Source organism: Salmo salar, chromosome 27 (genome assembly GCF_965601325.2).
Source record: "Salmo salar chromosome 27, fSalSal1, whole genome shotgun sequence".
NCBI classification, from domain to species: Eukaryota; Metazoa; Chordata; class Actinopteri; order Salmoniformes; family Salmonidae; genus Salmo; species Salmo salar.
The window spans coordinates 34,060,215-34,084,709 of NC_138317.1; the positions used below are offsets into that span (position 1 = coordinate 34,060,215).

The 24,495-nt window shown below is 43.1% G+C and overlaps 1 protein-coding gene across 1 annotated transcript in view; it reads left to right on the plus strand.

The window, feature by feature from the left end:
• Positions 1 to 19,744, plus strand: part of LOC106588946 (cyclin-dependent kinase 6) — an 83,588-nt gene extending 63,844 nt beyond the window's left edge. The window contains exons 6-8 of the mRNA XM_014178524.3: positions 16,093 to 16,143; positions 16,285 to 16,420; positions 16,658 to 19,744. Of these exons, the coding sequence (XP_014033999.1) occupies positions 16,093 to 16,143; positions 16,285 to 16,420; positions 16,658 to 16,807 (337 nt within the window). The 3' untranslated portion in view covers positions 16,808 to 19,744. The remainder of the gene's footprint in view (positions 1 to 16,092; positions 16,144 to 16,284; positions 16,421 to 16,657) is intronic.
• The last annotated feature ends 4,751 nt before the right edge of the window (positions 19,745 to 24,495 follow it).

Below are 24,495 nucleotides of genomic sequence, written 5' to 3' on the forward strand. Positions count from 1 at the left end.
TGAAAAATCAGTTTTACAGTAAATGTTCTGTATTTCATATGCTACCTGGGGGGTGGGGGGGTGCCAGTGGCGTGCGTACATGCTTGTGTGTGTGCGGTTTTGTGCGTGTGTGTGTGGTTCAGAGCCCCAAGTTGTGGTCAGGAGGGTTATGAAGGGAGCACAAAAACATAATCCATTTAATGACCTGGGGGAAAAAATATGCGTTGTTGTAGGTTAAACCTTCACCTGGGAAATTTGTGGTGAGGTTTCAGTTTGTTTTGTTTGTATGTAATTACTTTATGACGTTTAAATGTTGGCACCAAAAACATAAAGGTCTATCGTGGTTTGACAGTAGCTTGGTAGATTTAAGTACACCCACCCATGGCTTAACCTTAGTGTGTCCCAAATGGCACCCTATTCTCTATATAGTACACTACTTTTAACCAGAGCCCTATTGGGGGGAATAGGGTGCCATTTGGGACGCAAGCCTTTCCTCACAGTACCTTACTAACACATCAATGAGTGTTCTCGCAATGCTACTCTAACTATGCTAACACACCTATGGCTCTCTTCACACTATTCATCTGTAATCACACTCACGCACTAACACACCTACAGTGTGTGTGTGTGTGTGTGTGTGTGTGTGTGTGTGTGTGTGTGTGTGTGCATGTGTGTGTGTGCATGTGTGTGTGTGCATGCGTGTGTGTGTGTGTGTGCATGCGTGTGTGTGTGTGCGTGCGTGCCAGTAGAGGCTAGGTGGGGGCACTTGCAATTCTCCCTGTGACACAATGAGCTGTAAAAGCATGTGTGTTCAGGACCTGGCTCCTGGCCAACTTTGCCTGGAGGTAGACGGTAGGCCCTTTGATGTCTATGAACAGCACCCCTCATTCTCTCTAGCTCTCTCTCTCTCGGGCTCTCTCTCTCTCTTTCTCTCTCTCGCGCACGCTCTCTCTCTTTCACTCTGTCTATCCTGCAGGTTATTAAGGTGGCTTTTTTTAAAGGCCACCTGTTACAGATTAAAGGGCACCTGGGAACTGCCTCTGACTGAGTCAGAGAGAGAGAGAGAGAGAGATCATGGGCTCCTGAGTTCTTCTGCAAAAAATGTAATTATAGTTGGATAAATGCCATGGACTTATACAGGAAACTACCATCTACATCAAAACCTTCAAACCAAATCAAAATTCCTTACCTAAAACATTGATTTTTGGACAAAATTACCTGAATGGACTATTACTACCAAGGACTATCAAGAAAATGTTTCTAACAAACCAAAACCTGCAGAAGAAACAAAACTGGGTGAGTAATGCTCAGTCTGAACCTACTTTCTGAAGCCAAAAAGTAAAAGACAATAATCTCTAGGTAATTTTGTTATATAAAGCTAAGTAAATAAGTATACTGAGCTACCAAGCTGCTAGGAAAGAACAGAATTGCTGCAACTTCAATTAGCACTGAAGTGTGAAGTGAAAGGTGTGAAAGCTCTTAAGCCTAACAATGGCAGCAGAGTTTCACAGCCTCTCCCACTCAAATACAGAGACCTTTGAAGCCCCCTGCGCCATGGCGTATCCCTGTGCAGATGTCATCACAGTACAGTACCCCTTGGCTATTCAAAATAACACTGCGCGGAATAAGTACAAAAAAATGCTCCTCAAGGACAATCTAGAGACACTGTTTGCTGCCTGCTACATAGAGGGGAACGTAAGCAACTTCATTTTCCACACAGACCATCCCCTGGCAAGGCACAGTGCTATAAGAGCACACTACCCCTATGTCAAGAGAGAGGGTATTGGCCCAGGGTGGAAACTCAGAATACTAGACATTGAGGAAATTGGAACAACCTCTGTCAACGTGAACAAGTCTGGGGCAGTAATGGTGCAGGGCATCCTCAAGCAGTTCCAGCAGGACTTTTACGGGATCAAAGAGAGAGCACAGCAGGAAAAGCTCTCTCTCAGTGACGACTGCCCCATCCTGAGTGAGTCTGATCACATCTCTTCAAACTGTCCTGGAGACGAAGATAGTCACCCCTCCGGCACTGAACACACCCAGGTCCCACAACTGGACTGTTCCTCTATCATCGAGAGGGATCAATTATCAGAGCTCGAGAGAAACATGGTGGTCCACACAATCCAGACAGAACAGACCCAAACACAAAGTTCCCCAACGCACAAGTGGTTATCTCCACCCTGCTACCACCATACAGCGAGCGGGTGAACGCAAGCATTTCCCAGGACTGTGCCTCAAAACCTAATGTCTACCTGGCCCTCCACCCTGGACTTGAACACCTTTTACAACTAGGTCCTTCTCTACAAGGCAGCAATCCCAACTTTTGCCAGGACCCTGAAGGACGTCACCCTCAACCGTATCCCCAGCACCTCACACAGGAGCAACAGAACTACATACACTCCGCCCAGATCAGCGAGACACCCTCCCTGACCTGCAACACCCCCTCCCGAAGGACCTGCACCGAGAGAACCCACACCAAGAGGACCTACACCCAGACCACAGCTTTACCAGCCACACCCCAACCTGCTGAGACCACCCCAAACAAACCCTGGCCACACCCTATATAGGCACCCCTAGATCAGACCTATGCCCCTTCTGCCCCATGCCCTCCGCCCCGCAGCAAGGACCTCAACATGACAGCCGCACATATGCCCAGGCTGTGAGCAGAGTAACAGGCCCAACCCCCACTAATACACCACCCCCAAGCCCCATCCTGTGACCTAAGAGGTATGTATCAGATGCTCAACATGCTCTGCTCACACCTACTGTAATGGTCCAAGCCTAAACCACACAAAAACAACACTAGACACTATGGAAGACAAAGCTTTTACTATCTCATCCTGGAATATACAAGGTCTGAGGTCATCTGCCTTTGGCCTTAAGAGCTGGAACCCAGACTTCATCAAAGAAATTGGAAATACAGCCAATGTCATCCTACAAGAAACATGGTATAGAAGAGACAGACCCACTGGTTACCCTCTAGGTTACAGAGAGCTGGTAGTCCCATCCACCAAACTACCAGGTGTGAAACAGGGAAGATACTCAGGGGGTATGCTAATTTGGTATAGAGCAGATCTAACCCACTCTATTAAATTAGTCAAAACAGGAACATTTTACATCTGTCTAGAAATGAATAAGGAAATTATTTCAACAGAGATAAATGCTCTTATGTGTCCTACCTATATCCCCACAATAGAATTCCCATACTTCTCCATCCTAAAGGGGTAGATCAACCATTTCCAGGCCCAGGGACATGTACTAGTCTGTGGCGACCTAAATGCCAGAACTGGACAAGAACCTGACTCTCAGCACACAAGGGGACAAACACCTACCTGGAGGTGACAGTACTCCCTCCAAAATATGCCCCCCTAGACACAACTATGACAAAACAATCAACAAAAATGGGTCACAGCTCCTGCAGCTCTGTCGCACGCTGGGTCTGTACATAGTCAATGGTAGGCTTCGAGGAGACTGCTATGGTAGGTACATCTACAGCTCATCGCTTGGCAGTAGTACTGTAGATTACTTTATCACTGACCTCAACCCAGAGTCTCTCAGAGCGTTCACAGTCAGCCCACTAACACCCCTATCAGATCACAGTGAAGGTGTAATAGTAAAAGTGTAAAGTTGCCAGTTGAAAGCCTTAACAGTATGTTTGACCTTTCAGGTTCTCTATCAAATGTAAACATTTCAAGCAGACAACCTAAGAAAATAAACAATAATGACAAATGGTTTGATGAAGAATGCAAAAAACTAAGAAAGAAATTGAGAAACCTGTCCAACCAAAAACATAGAGACCCAGAAAACCTAAAAAGTCTACGCCTTCACTACGGTGAATCACTAAAACAATACAGAAATACTCTACGGATAAAGAAGGAACAGCACGTCAGAAATCGGCTCAATGTAATTGAAGAATCCATAGAATCAAACCACTTCTGGGAAAATTGGAACACACTAAACAAACAACAACACGAAGAGTTATCTATCCAAAATGGAGATGTGTGGATAAACCACTTCTCCAATATTTTTGGCTCTATAACAAAGAACAAACAGCAAAAATGTATACATGATCAATTACAAATCTTAGAATCTGCTATTAAAGACTACCAGAACCCACTGCATTCTCCAATTACATTGAATGAACTACAGGACAAAATACAAACCCTCCAACCCAAAAAGGCCTGTGGTGTTGATGGTATCCAACATGAAATAATAAAATATACAGAGCACAAATTTCAATTGGTTATACTTAAACTCTTTATCATCCTCAGCTCTGTCATCTTCCCCAATATTTGGAACCAAGGACTAATCACCCCAGTCCACAAAAGTTAAGATACATTTGGCCCCAATAACTACCGTGGGATATGCGTCATCAGAAAATGGGAAAATCCTCTGGATTATCATTTATAGAGGATTTGTACATTTCCTCAGTGAAAACAATGTACTGAGCAAATGCCAAATTGGCTTTTTACCAAATTACCGTACGACAGACCACGTGTTCACCCTGCACACCCTAATCGACAAACAAACCAAAACAAAGGCTAAGTCTTCTCATGCTTTGTTGACCCATTTTGCATGAGGGTCTGCTATACAAATTGATGGAAAATGTTGTTGGGTGAAAAAACATGCAACATTATAAAATCAATTTATAAAAACAACAAGTGCGGTTAAAATTGGCAAAAAACACATTTCTTTCCACAGGGCTGTGGGGTGAGACAGGGATGCAGCTTAAGCCCCAACCTCTTCAACATATATATCAACGAATTGGCAAGGGCACTAGAACAGTCTGCAGCACCCGGCCTCACCCTACTAGAATCTGAAGTGAAATGTCTACTGTTTTCTGATGATCTGGTCCTTCTGTTCCCAACCAAGGAGGGTCAGACTTGGGCCCTGACAGTAAATCTCAGTAAGACAAAAATAATGGTGTTCCAAAAAAAGTCCAGTTGCCAGGACCACAAATACAAATTCCATCTAGACACCATTGCCCCAGAGCACACAAAAAACGATACATACCTCGGCCTAAACTTCAGCGCCACAGGTAATTTCCACAAAGCTGTGAACGAGCTGAGAGACAAGGCAAGAAGGGTCATCTATGACATCAAAGGAACATAAAATTCAACATACCAATTAGGATCTGGCTAAAAATACTTGACTCAGTTTTAGAACTCATTGCCCTTTATGCTTGTGAGGTCTGGGGTCCACTCACCAACCAAGAATTTACAAAATAGGACGAACACCAAATTTGCTAAAATATCCTTTGTGTACAATGTAAAACACCAAATAATGCATGCAGAGCAGACTTAGTCCGATACCCGCTAATGATCAAAATCCAGAAAAGAGTCGTTAAATTCCACAAGTGATTCCCAAACTTTCCATAACAAAGCCATCACCTACAGAGAGATGAATCTGGAGAAGAGTCCCCTAAGAAAGCTGGTCCTGGGGCTCTGTTCACAAACACAAACAGACCCCACAGAGCCCCAGGACAGCAACACACTTAGACCCAACCAAATCATGATAAAACACAAAGATAATTACTTGACACATTGGAAAGAATTAACAAAAAAACTGAGCAAACTAGAATGCTATGGGCCTAAGCAGAGAGTACATAGTAGCAGAATACCTGACCACTGTGACTGACCCAAAATTAAGAAAATCCTTGACTATGTAGAGACTCAGTGAGCATGGTCTTGCTATTGAGAGAGCCCGCCATAGGCAGACAGGCTATGTGTCGAGAGAGATGACAGTATGTGCACACTGCCCACAAAATTAGGTGGAAACTGAGCTACACTTCCTAACCTGCCAAATGTGTGACCACATTAGAGACACATATTTCCCTCAGATTACACAGACCCACAAAGAATTTGAAAACAAAATCCAACATTAATAAACTCCCATATCTGTTAGGCGAAATACTGCAGTGTGCAGTCACAGCAGCAAGATATATGACCTGTTACCATGGAAAAAGGGCAACCAGTGGATACTTAAGAACTACAGTACATGGAAATCATAGGGCAGGTATCATCAAATTAGAAATATTTATATACAGTCATTCAAAAATAAACATTAGTGATATTTTTGGTATAGTTAGTAGTTTTACTCACATTCACATGACTGGCAGCTACTGTAGTAGGGCCCCCCCATGATGTGGCAATCTAATGTCAATGCCACCTCATTCAGTAGACAGAGAAGTCTCCAGTCTCCAGTCTCCAGTCCCCAGTCTCCAGTCCCCAGTCCCCAGTCCCCAGTCTCCAGTCTCCAGTCCCCAGTCCCCAGTATCCAGTCCCCAGTATCCAGTCCCCAGTCTCCAGTCCCCAGTATCCAGTCTCCAGTCCCCAGTCTCTCACTGTTGACTGTTGTCCTCCACTACCATTACTCTACTGTAGTAGACAGAGAAGTCTCCAGTCCCCAGTCTCTCACTGTTGACTGTTGTCCTTCACTACCATTACTCTACTGTAGTAGACAGAGAAGTCCCCAGTCTCTCACTGTTGACTGTTGTCCTTCACTACCATTACTCTACTGTAGTAGACAGAGAAGTCCCCAGTCTCTCACTGTTGACTGTTGTCCTTCACTACCATTACTCTACTGTAGTAGACAGAAGTCCCCAGTCCCCAGTCTCTCACTGTTGACTCATCAAAGGTTTTCCCCCAAATGCTACCATCTTTTATTCATAGCTTTTTGAAGAAAGAAAAATCTAGTTTCACACTGACTGACTCACACTGACAGCCCTGTAAGTACAATTTGTTTCAGGAATTTGAAGCAAATATCATGCAGGTCTGCATCTGCATGGTTTAGATGGAAAAGTGAATGACACAGAGAGAGGTGTTGACATTCCGCTAATCTAAAGGTTGGATGTGTTATGTTAATGCGGTCAACGCAGGAGGGGACTCACATCCTTGTTTACGTTCTCATAGTGCGCTGGCACATTGACAAACCAAACTCAAAGACATAACCTCACACGCACACACACACGGATTTCACTCACAGACACATGTGCACGTGAACACACATGCACTCCCTCCCAAACTCACACACACATAATCTCACTCTCCCACACACACATAATCTCACTCTCCCACACACACATAATCTCACTCTCCCACACACACAGACAGGCAGATACACATTCCAGAGGTTGTGTGGAATGTGGGACAGAATGGTTGGCCCAGTCCTATCCCTATATCACCTCCTTGTCTAGTCCTGGCAGTCTCCTGACTGTGTAATTATGTTAAGCCCATTTTCTCCCCACAGTCACCTGGCACTACCTTGTCATGTCTGCACCTTTATGTAATGTGTTCTTAATGTTTCCATTTTGTATCTCCCTTCCAGACCACTATATCCAAGCCTTTCTCCAAGGCCTTACCTCCATATTCACCTCCATCCAAACCCTTTCCCCATGTTCCTCTGTGTGTGTCCATGTTCCTCTGTGTGTGTCCGTGTTCCTCTGTGTGTTCCTCTGTGTGTGTCCATGTTCCTCTGTGTGTGTCCGTGTTCCTCTGTGTGTTCCTCTGTGTGTCCATGTTCCTCTGTGTGTGTCCATGTTCCTCTGTGTGTGTCCGTGTTCCTCTGTGTGTTCCTCTGTGTGTGTCCATGTTCCTCTGTGTGTGTCCGTGTTCCTCTGTGTGTGTCCGTGTTCCTCTGTGTGTGTCCGTGTTCCTCCGTGTGTGTCCATGTTCCTCCGTGTGTCCATGTTCCTCTGTGTGTGTCCATGTTCCTCTGTGTGTGTCCATGTTCCTCTGTGTGTGTCCATGTTCCTCTGTGTGTCCATGTTCCTCTGTGTGTGTCTCTGTGTGTGTCCATGTTCCTCTGTGTGTGTCCATGTTCCTCTATGTGTGTCCATGTTCCTCTGTGTGTGTCCATGTTCCTCTGTGTGTGTCTCTGTGTGTGTTCATGTTCCTCTGTGTGTGTCCATGTTCCTCTGTGTGTCCATGTTCCTCTGTGTGTTCCTCTGTGTGTGTCCATGTTCCTCTGTGTGTTCCTCTGTGTGTGTCCATGTTCCTCTGTGTGTGTTCATGTTCCTCTGTGTGTGTCCATGTTCCTCTGTGTGTCCATGTTCCTCTGTGTGTGTCCATGTTCCTCTGTGTGTTCCTCTGTGTGTGTCCATGTTCCTCTGTGTGTGTTCATGTTCCTCTGTGTGTGTCCATGTTCCTCTGTGTGTGTCCATGTTCCTCTGTGTGTCCATGTTCCTCTGTGTGTGTCCATGTTCCTCTGTGTGTCCATGTTCCTCTGTGTGTTCCTCTGTGTGTGTCCATGTTCCTCTGTGTGTGTCCATGTGCCTCTGTGTGTGTTCATGTTCCTCTGTGTGTGTCCATGTTCCTCTGTGTGTGTCCATGTTCCTCTGTGTGTCCATGTTCCTCTGTGTGTGTCCATGTTCCTCTGTGTGTCCATGTTCCTCTGTGTGTTGCTCTGTGTGTGTCCATGTTCCTCTGTGTGTGTCCATGTTCCTCTGTGTGTCCATGTTCCTCTGTGTGTTCCTCTGTGTGTGTCCATGTTCCTCTGTGTGTTCCTCTGTGTGTGTCCATGTTCCTCTGTGTGTGTCCATGTTCCTCTGTGTGTGTCCATGTTCCTCTGTGTGTCCATGTTCCTCTGTGTGTGTCCATGTTCCTCTGTGTGTCCATGTTCCTCTGTGTGTTCCTCTGTGTGTGTCCATGTTCCTCTGTGTGTGTTCATGTTCCTCTGTGTGTGTTCATGTTCCTCTGTGTGTGTCCATGTTCCTCTGTGTGTGTCCATGTTCCTCTGTGTGTGTCCATGTTCCTCTGTGTGTGTTCATGTTCCTCTGTGTGTCCATGTTCCTCTGTGTGTGTCCATGTTCCTCTGTGTGTGGACATGTTCCTCTGTGTGTGGACATGTTCCTCTGTGTGTGTCCATGTTCCTCTGTGTGTGTTCATGTTCCTCTGTGTGTGTCCATGTTCCTCTGTGTGTCCATGTTCCTCTGTGTGTGTCCATGTTCCTCTGTGTGTCCATGTTCCTCTGTGTGTGTCCATGTTCCTCTGTGTGTCCATGTTCCTCTGTGTGTGTCCATGTTCCTCTGTGTGTTCCTCTGTGTGTGTCCATGTTCCTCTGTGTGTGTCCATGTTCCTCTGTGTGTGTTCATGTTCCTCTGTGTGTGTCCATGTTCCTCTGTGTGTGTTCATGTTCCTCTGTGTGTGTTCATGTTCCTCTGTGTGTTCATGTTCCTCTGTGTGTGTCCATGTTCCTCTGTGTGTCCATGTTCCTCTGTGTGTGTCCATGTTCCTCTGTGTGTCCATGTTCCTCTGTGTGTTCCTCTGTGTGTGTCCATGTTCCTCTGTGTGTGTTCATGTTCCTCTGTGTGTGTTCATGTTCCTCTGTGTGTGTCCATGTTCCTCTGTGTGTGTTCATGTTCCTCTGTGTGTGTCCATGTTCCTCTGTGTGTGTCCATGTTCCTCTGTGTGTTCCTCTGTGTGTGTTCATGTTCCTCTGTGTGTGTCCATGTTCCTCTGTGTGTGTTCATGTTCCTCTGTGTGTGTCCATGTTCCTCTGTGTGTCCATGTTCCTCTGTGTGTGTCCATGTTCCTCTGTGTGTCCATGTTCCTCTGTGTGTGTCCATGTTCCTCTGTGTGTGTTCATGTTCCTCTGTGTGTGTCCATGTTCCTCTGTGTGTGTCCATGTTCCTCTGTGTGTGTCCATGTTCCTCTGTGTGTCCATGTTCCTCTGTGTGTGTCCATGTTCCTCTGTGTGTCCATGTTCCTCTGTGTGTTCCTCTGTGTGTGTTCATGTTCCTCTGTGTGTGTTCATGTTCCTCTGTGTGTGTCCATGTTCCTCTGTGTGTCCATGTTCCTCTGTGTGTGTCCATGTTCCTCTGTGTGTCCATGTTCCTCTGTGTGTGTCCATGTTCCTCTGTGTGTGTTCATGTTCCTCTGTGTGTGTCCATGTTCCTCTGTGTGTGTCCATGTTCCTCTGTGTGTGTCCATGTTCCTCTGTGTGTCCATGTTCCTCTGTGTGTGTCCATGTTCCTCTGTGTGTTCATGTTCCTCTGTGTGTCCATCTTCCTCTGTGTGTCCATGTTCCTCTGTGTGTCCATGTTCCTCTGTGTGTTCCTCTGTGTGTGTCCATGTTCCTCTGTGTGTCCATGTTCCTCTGTGTGTGTCCATGTTCCTCTGTGTGTTCCTCTGTGTGTCCATGTTCCTCTGTGTGTGTCCATGTTCCTCTGTGTGTCCATGTTCCTCTGTGTGTGTCCATGTTCCTCTGTGTGTGTCCATGTTCCTCTGTGTGTCCATGTTCCTCTGTGTGTGTCCATGTTCCTCTGTGTGTGTCCATGTTCCTCTGTGTGTGTCCATGTTCCTCTGTGTGTGTTCATGTTCCTCTGTGTGTGTCCATGTTCCTCTGTGTGTCCATGTTCCTCTGTGTGTGTGTCCATGTTCCTCTGTGTGTGTCCATGTTCCTCTGTGTGTCCATGTTCCTCTGTGTGTCCATGTTCCTCTGTGTGTTCCTCTGTGTGTGTCCATGTTCCTCTGTGTGTCCATGTTCCTCTGTGTGTGTCCATGTTCCTCTGTGTGTTCCTCTGTGTGTCCATGTTCCTCTGTGTGTGTCCATGTTCCTCTGTGTGTCCATGTTCCTCTGTGTGTGTCCATGTTCCTCTGTGTGTCCATGTTCCTCTGTGTGTGTCCATGTTCCTCTGTGTGTGTCCATGTTCCTCTGTGTGTCCATGTTCCTCTGTGTGTGTCCATGTTCCTCTGTGTGTGTCCATGTTCCTCTGTGTGTGTCCATGTTCCTCTGTGTGTTCCTCTGTGTGTCCATGTTCCTCTGTGTGTGTCCATGTTCCTCTGTGTGTGTCCATGTTCCTCTGTGTGTTCCTCTGTGTGTGTTCATGTTCCTCTGTGTGTGTCCATGTTCCTCTGTGTGTGTTCATGTTCCTCTGTGTGTGTTCATGTTCCTCTGTGTGTGTTCATGTTCCTCTGTGTGTCCATGTTCCTCTGTGTGTCCATGTTCCTCTGTGTGTGTCCATGTTCCTCTGTGTGTTCATATTCCTCTGTGTGTGTTCATGTTCCTTCCTCATCTTCATTTCCTCGTTGCATTCTGACCGATACTCCATGGTGGCAGCAGAAATCCTAAACCAGCCAGTCCTTCAGAAAACATCCTCACACAGTCCTTCATTTTATAAGTTTGTGTGTGTATGTGCGTGTGTGTGTGTGCCTGTGTGCTCCCGTGTGTTTGTTTGCAGTGTCAGCCCTGTGAGAAGCCAGTCATCCATTCAAACCAACAAACCACTCCTGGTTTAAAAATGGACCTCTTGGAAATATCTGTCATACTTGTTTTGGCAAGATGACATTGTTTTAGGTGGTGTTTTCCATCTAAAGGCAGAGAACTGGTTTGGTCTGATCTTTATGGTTCAACCCTCAGACTCTCAACATGCCCACCAAGTATTTGACGCCTTACAGTAACAGCATACAGGAATACCAGTGTAGTGAGCCATTGAGGTAGGTGTGGTTAGAGGGGGTGTATTGGTCAGGATGGCATCTACTTGGTGAAATAGGGCATAGTTCAGTTCCAACATTTTTGCTGCTAGGTTTGTATAGCGTGCTATGGAGCACCCTTAACCCGTCAAAGTATGTGACAACATAATTGCTGTCACTGTAAAATGTGCAAACTACCATCAAATCGTTCTGCCTGTGTTTAATCTTCAATGTCTTAGCATGTAGGGGAAATGTGGGTGTTCAACTATGCAAAGATTATAGCAGTCTTTCTGTTCAGTGAAGTACTGTAGCTACAGACTACAGCAATAACTACACCGTCACTACCTCATTTCACAACATGCTGCATTACATTAACATACAGAGTACTCTCTCTCTCCTTCTCCTTCTCTCTCTCCCTCTCGCTCTCCCTCTCTCTCTCTCCTTCTCCCTCTCTCTCTCAATCCCAAGGAGCAGTGCAGGCATTACTTATTAATGTGTAATTACTGTTAAAGAACTACGTTTGCAGTGGCACTGTGTGTTATTTTGTCAGTCATTGCATGATAGCACATGAGAAGTGAAGTGCCTTTGAGCACATTCTCTCACGACAGAGAGATTCTTTGCCTCTTTGAAGGCTGGAGCGGAGGGTTTAGGTTTATATTGCTCTCCCAGCTAGTCTCTGTTAGAATGATTCAATCGTTCTTTCACACGATACGGCACAGCTCGCACACCCCCTACCTACCACCGCACAAACATACACACACACACACAGACATACACACACACACACAGACATACACACATACAGACATACACACACACACACACACACACACACACACACACACACACACACACACACACACACACACACACACACACACACACACACACACACACACCACCAGGCCCACAGAGAGCTAAGGCAGACACACATGAGGCTGAGAGATAAATAGGCTTTTTTTCTACCCGTTGCTTGGTTGGGAGCAGCGGTCGTTTGAGTTGAGAGCAGGCCTGTATGTGGGAATGAAGACTGTTGGAATTTGTGTGGGTGCCAGGGGAAGCATGCCCGCCCACGGCCGGCCAGGACGGCCCAAAGCCACAGGAACCACCAGCAGGCCTGCTCCTTCCCTTCATCCCCAGCCTCTCCACCTCCTCCCTCCATCTTCTCACACACGGTAAAAAAAAAATGTTGGCCCAAACTTAGCTCCAACTTGAGAAAACATATGCAAAAACTTAAAATTATGCGTTTTCTCACATTGTCTCAAATGTTTATTCAGCAAGAAACTATCAGGGCATCTTATCTAAAGAATGGCTGCAGAACGAGTTACACACACATACTGCTTTTTCAACTTACATATTTGACACACTATACATGATTATATTGTGCATGTTCATTTATACAGTAATTAACATTTCTTCACCTAGGATTTGAACTCTCAACCTCCTGGTTCGCAGCATTCCAATCGTCCAATTGATTTCCCTTGCATTGCTACACGTGGCACTTCAAAGTAAATATCAGCTCTGTTAAAAATACACTCAAGAAAAACTATTTGATTTCGCATAGTGATTAAGGAGTACCATTAAAACAGAGTAATATGTCCCACCAACATTAGACAACTATACAGAAAAAGTAAATCAAATAATTGATGAGAGAATAGTCAGATGAACTGATAATTGTCACAGACATGGTGGCATTGCAGGAAGATTGAAATGCTGTGAATCAAGAGGTTGTGAGTTCAAATCCCAGGTGAGGACATGTTGAATAATATTGACTGTATAAATGAACATGCACAATGTAGTTGTGTGTCAAATACTGTATGTAAGTTGAAAACATTGGAGCTAGGTTTTGGACAACAATTTTATTTTTTAGGTAGAGTTGAGTAAAAAACAATCCTGTGGAACCAGTTACTCAATAATACTTTTTTTTACAGTGCAGACTTACGCTGCTGGGCCTTGAGCATGCCTTCCTCCCATGTGCTGCTGGGCCTTGAGCATGCCTTCCTCCCATGTGCTGCTGGGCCTTGAGCATGCCTTCCTCCCATGTGCTGCTGGGCCTTGAGCATGCCTTCCTCCCATGTGCTGCTGGGCCTTGAGCATACCTTCCTCCCATGTGCTGCTGAAACAGTCCTCTGTACTCTCTTGTCTGCTCCACTAGTACCTATTTATCCTGCTACTGGTCACTATTACTCCTGTTTACATGTATAATCTACCACTAGTATATCACCATCAGTATTTATATATTCCTGCTACCAGTCATTTCCAGCCTCCTTTACATGTACATCTGCCTATCACGCCTGCTCTGACACACTCACACTAACACCCTCACACACACACTCACCACCACACACATACACCCACCCACCACTTATGCTGCTGTCATACTGTTTACTATTATTCTTATTATTTCTCCTACTATTAGTCACTTTCTCCTAATCCCCCTCCTACATGTCCATATCTACAGTTGAAGTCAGAATTTTACATACACTTAGGTTGGAGTCATTACAACTGGTTTTTCAACCACTCCACAAATTTCTTGTTAACAAACTATAGTTTTGGCAAGTCAGTTAGGACATCTACTTTGTGCATGACAAGTAATTTTTCCAACAATTGTTTACAGACAGATTGTTTCACTTATAATTCACTGTGTCACAATTCCAGTGGGTCAGAAGTTTACATACACTAGGTTGACTGTGCCTTTAAACAGCTTGGAAAATTCCAGAAAAGTATGTCTTGGCTTTAGAAGCTTCTGATAGGCTAATTGACATAATTTGAGTCAATTAGAGGTGTACCTGTGGATGTATTTCAAGGCCTACCTTCAAACTCAGTGCCTCTTTGCTTGACATCATGGGAAAATCAAAAGAAATCAGCCAAGTACTCAGAAAAAAATTGTGGACCTCCACAAGTCTGATTCATCCTTAGGAGCGATTTCCAAATGCCTGAAGGTGCCACGTTCATCGGTACAAACAATAGTACGCAAGTATAAACACCATGGGACCACGCGCCGTCCTACTGCTCAGGAAGGAGACGCATTCTGTCTCCTAGAGATGTACGTACTTTGGTGCGAAAAGTGCAAATCAATCCCAGAACAACAGCAAAGGACCTTGTGAAGATGCTGGAGGAAACAGGTACAAACGTATCTATATCCACAGTAAAACGAGTCCTATATCGACATAACCTGAAAGGCAGCTCAGCAAGGAAGAAGCCACTGCTCCAAAACCGCCATAAAAAAGCCAGACTACGGTTTGCAACTGCACATGGGGACAAAGATCGTACTTTTTGGAGAAATGTCCTCTGGTCTGATGAAACAAAATAGAACTGTTTGGCCATAATGACCATCGTTATGTTTGGAGGGAAAATGGGGAGGCTTGCAAGCCGAAGAACACCATCCCAACCGTGAAGCACTGGGGTGGCAGCATCATGTTGTGGGGGTGCTTTGCTGCAGGAGGGACTGGTGCACTTCACAAAATAGATGGCATCATGAGGGAGGAAAAGTATGTGGATATATTGAAGCAACATCACAAGACATCAGTCAGGAAGTTAAAGCTTGGTCGCAAAGGGGTCTTCCAAATGTACAATGACCCCAAGCATACTTCCAAAATTGTGGCAAAATGGCTTAAGGACAACAAAGTCAAGGTATTGGAGTGGCCTCACAAAGCCCTGACCTCAATCCTATAGAAAATTTGCGGGCAGAACTGAAAAAGCATGTGCGAACAAGGAGGCCTACAAACCTGACTCAGTTACACCAGCTCTGTCAGGAGGAATGGGCCAAAATTCACCCAACTTATTGTGGGAAGCTTGTGGAAGGCTACCCAAAACGTTTGACTCAAGTTAAACAATTTAAAGGCAATGCTACCAAATACTAATTGAGTGTATGTCAACTTCTGACCCACTGGGAATGTGACGAAAGAAATAAAAGCTGAAATAAATCATTCTCTATACTATTATTCTGACATTTCACATTCTTAAAATAAAGTGGTGATCCTAACAGACCTAAAACAGGGAATTTTTTACTAGGATTAAATGTCAGGAATTGTGGAAAACTGAGTTTAAATGTATTTGGCTAAGGTGTATGTAAACTTTCGACTTCAACTGTATATCGACCTGTACATTTTTGTTGGTTACTACATGATTCTATATGTGTTATTTCATAGTTTTGCTGTCTTCACTATCATTCAACAATGTAGAAAATAGTAAAAATAAAGAAAAATTCTTGAATGAGTAGGTGTGTCCAAACTTTTGACTGGTACTGTAGGTCCCTCTCTTATTTATTATTTATCGTGTTTTCTTTATCATATATCATTTTTTATTGGTTATTATTTTTATATTGATTACTGCACTGTTGGATAAAGCATTCAAGGTAAGCATTTCACTGTACTTGAACATGTGACAATAAAACTTGAACTTGGTCACAGCAGCCAGGAAAGCCAATTCTTTACAGTAGAACCGAGTGAGGGTTGGACTGGTTATGTCCGTTATCCCTGATGTCTGCTCAGTAGGAATGTGTCATTTTTTGTTGAGGAGATGGAAACAGCATGAAGGCTGCCTGCATCACCGCCACAGCTCCCTTGGATTTATGAAGGACAAATTAGGATTGATGAAGTTGAACTGGGGATATTTTTTTTTAAACTAATTTATCTGATTCATTGAACACAGTTTGTTACTTCAACTTCGGTTATATTGACATGTGCTCTTCCTCTCCCAGACCTTTGTTTCGAGGAAACTCAGATGTTGATCAGCTGGGCAAGATTTTAGAGTAAGTACCATGTTGTACGTCATATTTACAGTTTTAACAATCAATTGGCAAATAATGAGGATTGTTATTATGATGATGACGGTAATGATGATGATGAAATTAGTGATGACGATGATGATGATAATGATGATGATCCTTCAGTGTGGTCGGGGTTCCCTCGGTGGAGGACTGGCCCCAGGAAGTAGCCCTACCACAGAGTGCCTTCTCCCCACGACCCCCTCAGCCAATCGGAGAACTTGTCCCTGACATGGACGAGCTTGGGAAATCCCTTTTACTCGTGAGTATCAGATACACACACACACTCTCTCTCTCTCTCTCTCTCTCTCTCTCTCTCTCTCTCTCTCTCTCTCTCTCTCTCTCTCTCTCTCTCTCTCTCTCTCTCTCACACACACACACTCAAAATACAGTACATACTGTTTCAAATGGATTTGTCCGAAAGGAATGAAACTCACACTTTTCTTTTTGTTAAGGAAATGTTATAATAATAATATTTGTTTTATCTTTCTCCATGCAGCAATTCCTGGCTTTTAATCCCTCCAGAAGGATATCAGCGTTTGCTGCTCTGACCCACCCCTACTTCCAGAGTGTGGATAGTGACACTAAGAGTGTGTACGCCCAGCCCATCGGCAGCAACAAGCCCACCCTGGAGGAGAGAGCTGCCTGACAGCCCCCCAGCCCAGGACTGGACTGGCCTGACAGAGAGGGAGAGAAAGAGAGGGATGGACACAAAGACTGAGAAAGAGAGCAATAATCAGAGACATTTGATTCCAAAAGGCAACAGCGCTGTCTTCCACAATTTACCGATTTGAATGCTGCTTTTTAGAATACTTTAAAAAAAAAGTTTCAACAATGCAAGGAGCCCTGAAGCTGAGATGTACTGCCACCAGGAGAGAACCTCTGGATGTCCAGGAGCTGCTGCCTCTTGTCTCTCCTTCCTTAGCTTGAGAAGAGGCTCCTTGGTGGGGGAACACCAAGCACCAAGGGTAGGTCGGCATGGACCTCACCTGGAGCTCACCTTCACAACAACCGAGAGAGATGACACACACACACACATTTTAATCCGATGCAGGAGGACCTCACACACTGCCTAGTGCTACTTCTGGTCCAAACAAACATGTGTGTTTTTATATCACTGCCACCTACAGGTTGTCCTGTGTTACTGCAGGCCAGAGCAGGATTTCTGATGGGCTTCATCTTATAAGACTTTGACTGGTGCGATCAGGAAAGACTGAAAATGTGTCACTTTGAGTTCCTCTTATGGCATCCGTACTTCAGTGTCATAAACTGTGATGAAATCTGATTGACTCCATTCGAGACTCTATGTATGACCTGATGCACAGGGCATAGTAAAGTGACTGTTGAATGAGAATAAGGTCGATGTACGCACTATTCAGCACAATTACATTTGGCATAAAGGCATGATTCTGTATTTCCTAACTTAATTTTAAAGTTATTGACAGTTGATGTCTTATTTTCTATTTTGTCTTAATTTTATTGGACTTTAACAACATGTGGGGATTGAAATGTAAATCTCTGGTAAGATCTAGAAAGAATATAAGGTAATATCCAAGGGAGGAAAGGTTTGACTATGTGAGGCATGTAGAATGGTATAGAGTTAGATACTGCACTAATACTGTCAGTAGTGGGGAATAGCTGGTTTTACTTGCATATCCAGCACACTGACATGTGTAGCAGGATAGTAGTAAGGTCAGTGTAGGTGTGGGTCAGTGAAATGTTCTTCGTTGGGAGATTGTTTAGAGAGAAAAGGCAGGCTGATATGTCGGATTCAGAGGAGGTTCAACATTGTACCTGCTTCATTTAGACTGAGTCTCTAAGGGTTACATAGAAACATACAGTGGTTCATGTTGAAACACACAGCTGTTCTGTGTTAAGAATGGTTGTTTTAATACCCTACGTATTATGCTCACTTTGATTCAATATGACTAGCTAGAGTGCTTTCAGAGTTGCTCCCTCCTTGGGATTGGCTGAAAACTAGTCAAGGAAAATAATTAGTTTGTTTGAAAAACTTCTTACTGCACAGTAATACATCTAGACCATAACTTTCCCTCTGGTATATCTAGTGCTGCTAGCACACAAATACACTCAGGATCTTATTAGAAATCAAATCAGAAATCATTCTGACACACTTTGCACATTCATGATTAGGCTGCATCAACTGTTTCATTGGATGATGTTAATTGACCAACTGTTTCATTGGATGATGTTAATTGATCAACTGTTTCATTGGATGATGTTAATTGATCAACTGTTTCATTGGATGATGTTAATTGATCAACTGTTTCATTGGATGATGTTAATGGGTCAACTGTTTCATTGGATGATGTTAATTGATCAACTGTTTCATTGGATGATGTTAATTGGTCAACTGTTTCATTGGATGATGTTAATTGGTCAACTGTTTCATTGGATGATGTTAATTGGTCAACTGTTTCATTGGATGATGTTAATTGATCAACTGTTTCATTGGATGATGTTAATTGATCAACTGTTTCATTGGATGATGTTAATTGATCAACTGTTTCATTGGATGATGTTAATTGGTCAACTGTTTCATTGGATGATGTTAATGGGTCAACTGTTTCATTGGATGATGTTAATTGGTCAACTGTTTCATTGGATGATGTTAATTGATCAACTGTTTCATTGGATGATGTTAATTGATCAACTGTTTCATTGGATGATGTTAATGGGTCAACTGTTTCATTGGATGATGTTAATTGATCAACTGTTTCATTGGATGATGTTAATGGATCAACTGTTTCATTGGATGATGTTAATGCTACAACATGATTGTGCTTCTATACTCATATTACAGAATTCCTGACCGTGTGAATCAAACTGCACGTTTGCTACGATACAGTATGTTTGATATCTTAATTGTTTTTCAGTGTCGGGGCGCATATGGTTTAATCTAATACATGATAAAATAAAAAACCACATGAAAGAATTTTGGACGTAGCTCCCCTCTCCATGTAGAGTTGTTTTGTACTCATCCTTGTCCTGTCAGATGATTCATGCCATTGATGGATACATTGCAGACTTCATATTACAACTCTGTAGAAATAGGGATTGTCAAGCTTTCTTGGTATCGGTCAGTTCAACGTCAACTGCCCTAATAAGTAGACTGTCATCATTGTAGTCTACATTATATAAACTTGAAGCAATCAATGTATGTTTTTGTTTGGTTTAAGAGGTTTATTGGTCATTTGTAACTTAAAACATGGGACAGGAATACTTTTGTCTATGTAATATAAAATAATAAAAGTATACTTTTTTACAGCCACCTACCTGGGGTCTGCCATAGATTTCCTATGATTGCAGAAATGCACCTATGATAGCTCTGTATTGTAAATACCCTTTAGCCAATGAACAGTAAAGAAACATGTAGTATTTTAGCACATTTTCTAAGCTCCAAGGATGAAAGTAAAGGCCACAAATGTATTTGAAATGCCCACTTGTGACATGGTAACTTCATTTACAATGATGATATGGAGGTAATGGGCATTATGTTTACATGAATAAATGCCACCAGTGGTGATTGCTTCATGTTGTACCATTTGAATAAAAAATATGCTTTGTATATGAGTGTTCTTTGTTGGGATTCATGCAAATAACAAAATAATATTGTGATTAATATTGAATTGGGTTGTATTAGGCTGTGGAATGTATGGATATTTTGTTGTGTTTTTTAAATGTTAACAGGTGAAGCTGTAAAAAATGCTGAAAAAGCAAATTTTTCTGTAATAGTTTCTTATGTACAATCAGTAAAGAATGTGTATATTTCTATTTTACATTACAAGACAAAAGATGTAAGTCCCTTTGAACGGGGTATGGTAGTAGGTGCAATGCGCACCGGTTTGAGTGTGTCAAGAACTGCAAAACTGCAAAGTTTTTCATGCTCAACAGTTTCCTGTGTGTATAAACATGGTCCACCACCCAAAGGACATCCTGCCAACTTGACACAACTGTGGGAAGCATTGGAGTCAACATGGACCAGAAACCCTGTGGAATGCTTCGACACCTTGTAGAGTCCATGCCCCGACAAATTGAGGCAGTTCTGAGGGCAAAAGGGGGTGCAACTCAATATTCGGAAAGTGTTCCTAATGTTTTCGTGTGTATAGACAGTATGGACAGTATATGAATATAAAAGGTGTGTACAGTAGTTATATAGGATGAGCCTTGACTGGAATACAGTATATACATATGAAGTGTATAAAACAGGATGTAAACATTATTAAAGTGACCAGTGTTCCATGTCTACAGTTGAAGTCGGAAGTTTACATACACGTTTTCCAAATACATTTAAACTCAGTTTTTCACAATTCCTGACATTTAATCCGAGTACAAATTCCCTGTCTTAGGTCAGTTAGGTTCACCACTTTATTTTAAGAATGTGAAATGTCAGAATAATAGTAGAGAGTGATTTATTTCAGCGTTTATTTCTTTCATCACATTCCCAGTGGGTCAGAAGTTTACATACACTCAATTTGAATTTGGTAGCATTGCCTTTAAATTGTTTAACTTGGGTCAAACGTTTTGGGTAGCCTTCCACAAGCTTCCCACAATAAGTTGGGTGAATTTTGGACCATTCCTCCTGACAGAGCTGGTGTAACTGAGTTGGGTTTGTAGGCCTCCTTGCTCGCACACAATTTTTCAGTTCTGCCCACACATTTTCTATAGGATTGAGGTCAGGGCTTTGTGAGGCCACTCCAATACCTTGACTTTGTTGTCCTTAAGCCATTTTGCCACAACTTTGGAAGTATGCTTGGGGTCATTGTCCATTTGGAAGACCCATTTGTGACCAAGCTTTAACTTCCTGACTGATGTCTTGTGATGTTGCTTCAATATATCCACAGTATTTTCCTACCTCAAGATGCCATCTATTTTGTGAAGTGCACCAGTCCCTCCTGCAGCAAAGCACCCCCACAACATGATGCTGCCACCCCCGTGCTTCACTGTTGGGATGGTGATCTTCGGCTTGCAAGCCCCCCCCCTTTTTCCTCCAAACATAACGATGGTCATTATGGCCAAACAGTTCTATTTTTGTTTCATCAGACCATAGGATATTTCTCCAAAAAGTACAATATTTGTCCCCATGTGCAGTTGCAAACCATAGTCTGGCTTTTTTATGGCAGTTTTGGAGCAGTGGCTTCTTCCTTGCTGTGCGGCCTTTCAGGTTATGTCGATATAGGACTCATTTTACTACAACAACAAAAATCTGAGGTCTTGCTAATTTCTTTAGATTTTCCCATGATGTCAAGCAAAGAGGCACTGAGTTTGAAGGTAGGCCTTGAAATACATCCACAGGTACACCTCCAATTGACTCAAATGAAGTCAATTAGCCTATCAGAAGCTTCCAAAGACATGACATCCTTTTTTCTGGAATTTTCCAAGCTGTTTAAAGGCACAGTCAACTTAGTGTTTGTAAACTTCTGACCCACTGGAATTGTTATACAATGAATTATAAGTGAAATAATCTGTCTGTAAACAATTGTTGGAAAAATGACTTGTGTCATGGACAAAGTAGATGTCCTGACCGACTTGCCAAAACTATAGTTTGTTAACAAGAAATGTGTGAAGTGGTTGAAAAACGAGTTTTAATGGCTCCAACCTAAGTGTATGTAAACTTCCGACTTCAACTGTATGTATATAGGGCAGCAGTCTCTAAGGTGCAGGGTAGTAACCGTGACCAAGGTTCAGGACAGAGTACTGGGGGGCGGAGGCCAGCTAGTGGTGACTGTTTAACAATCTGATGGCCTGGAGATAGAAGCTGTTTTTCAGTCTCTCTGTCCTAGCTTTGATGCACCTGTACTGTCTACGCCTTCTAGATGGTAGAAGGGTGAACAGGCCGTGGCTCGTTGGCTGGGTTTTTGATTATATTCTTGGCCTTCCTTTGACACCAGGTGCTGTAGATGTCCTGGAGGGCAGGCAATGTGACCCCGGTGATGCATTGGGCTGACCACACCACTCTCAGTTGCCGTACCAGGCAGAGATACAGCCCGACAGAATGCTCTCGATGGTGCATCTGGAGAAGTTTGTGAGGGTCTTAGGGGCCAAACCAAATGTATTTAGCCTCCTGAGGATGAAGACGCACTGCTGTGCTTTCTTCACCTTGCTGTCGGTGTGGAGTGAACATTTCAGGTCCTCAGTGACCTTGGCCAGGGCTGTCACCTCCTCCCTGTAGGCTGTCTCATTGTTGTTGTTAATCAGGCCTACCACTGTTGTATCGTCAGCAAACTTGATGATTTAGTTGGCAACATGCATGGCAATGCAGTCATGAGTGAACAGGGAGTACAGGAGGCGGCTGAGCATGCACCACTGTGGGGCCCCCTTGTTGAGGATCAGTGTGGTGTAGGTGTTGTTCCCTACCTTCACCACTTGGGGTCAGCCCGTCAGGAAGTCTAGGACCCAGTTACACAGGGCGGGGTTCAGATCCAGGGCCCTGAGCTTAGTGCTGAGCTTGGAGGGCACTATGATGTTGAAGGCTGAGCTCTGAAGTCGATGAACAGCATTCATACATTTAACATTGTAAGCTTATCTCTTCTATACTGCATATCAAAACAACAACGCATGATATAGTATAACATAACACATTTTATTATTCATAAACATTTTAATTTACTTCTCTCACTACTGCTTATTTAATTACCACCAGATGGTCTTATTTTGAAATAGACTCAATATATCACGTTTAAGATGTGTTATTATAAAGTATGCTTCCAGTCTGTTCAGGTGTGATTCTGAGTTCCTAACTTCAGAGTAGTTCCTCTACATGCTGCCTGAATAGGGTCCTGAGACCCAGATGGCACCCTATTCCCTAGTGTTCTTCTTTTGACTTGGGCCCATAGAGCTGTGGTCAAAAGAGTGCACTACTGTATATATATGTTACCATTTGGGACGAATCCAGCGAGACAAAGCACTGATAGCAAGCTGATATCCCCAGTAAATGCAGATCACCCTATCTACTGTAAACATAGGAGAAGCCTATCCAGTTTTTATTGTGGTGTCTTCTGTACTTCAGCTACAGATGTTTTATTGGTTGTTGTAAAAGGACATGCTCAATGACTCCAATGAAACCCTTATCTTGATTTAAAGGATTTAGGCATTAGTGTTTTTTCAATTATAGCTAATTGTTCATGAGGTGCTGTTTGTGCAGTTTACTTGTCTTGTGTTTCTCTATTATTTGTGGTGTTCTCTCTTGAAATTATGTTTGGTGTACAATACAATGATGATATGTGTTTTTCAGGTGAAACAGCTACCGGTTTTGGGGGAATGAGCATTGATGGTCACCATTTTCACCATATTACTACTTTTCTAGCGAATTATTGGTTTTGCTACATAACATCATGTCTAGTCTATGTTCATTATGTAGTCTGCCCTTACATTTGTTCTGTACCACTTTTAAAATAAAATGCATTTGATATATTGTGATTCAAAGCTGGTCTGAAACAGGTTGTTGATGCATAAGCATGAATCCTAATTTTCCCAATGCCCTTTTTTGAGAATATGGTAGTGTTGCGAAGAACCACATTTTAGGTAACATAGTTTGGCACTATTCTATCTTGGAGGGATGGGGGATATTTCTATATAAAAAAAAAACATTTTAGGTTTTCTCTAAGCTGATTTTGCTGCTATGTAGTTTCTGCTATTGTATTCACAACTGCCTGACATTTTTATTTTTGTAAAATAAATATTTTGTGTGTTAAATGTGTTTCCACTGGCATTATTGTGTATAATCTTAACAACACAATTACTGTTATTTTATAAAGGTAAATGTCTACCTGTGTTGTTTATGATGGTGTTTGTATTTATTTATCTATTTACCGCTATGAGGCAGTAATTTCCTTAGCGCAACTGTACGAAAGAATGTACCAAGAATGTTTTACTAAACCAAGATAGACGACAGCCGACCCGATGGGAACAAAATTAGTCTAGTGGGCAGAGCCAAGCACGAACTAGCAAGATCCTATTGGCGCGATGGAGCATCATCTGCATATTTCCGTTTAGGGATTGCTTACTTTATGAAGTGCGCGTGTGCAATAACTCAATTCGCATTTGCACTCCTAAACATCGCGATTTTTTAAAAACTTTTGCAAAGAGTCAAATCTACCAAACTTAGTCCACTTTTTTCATAACATATTCTAGTTTAGGGAACAGAAAACTGTATTGAGATCAAATGTTTAATCGATGAGAAAATTGCAGAACGTCGGCCAAAATCAATCTCGTTCCAGTGGGCTTCCTCTCACTACCAGTGTTGGTAGTGAGTGTTTTGGTAGTGAGTGGAAACGCCAAGCAGACGCTTCACATTTCTACATCCGCTAAAACATCTGT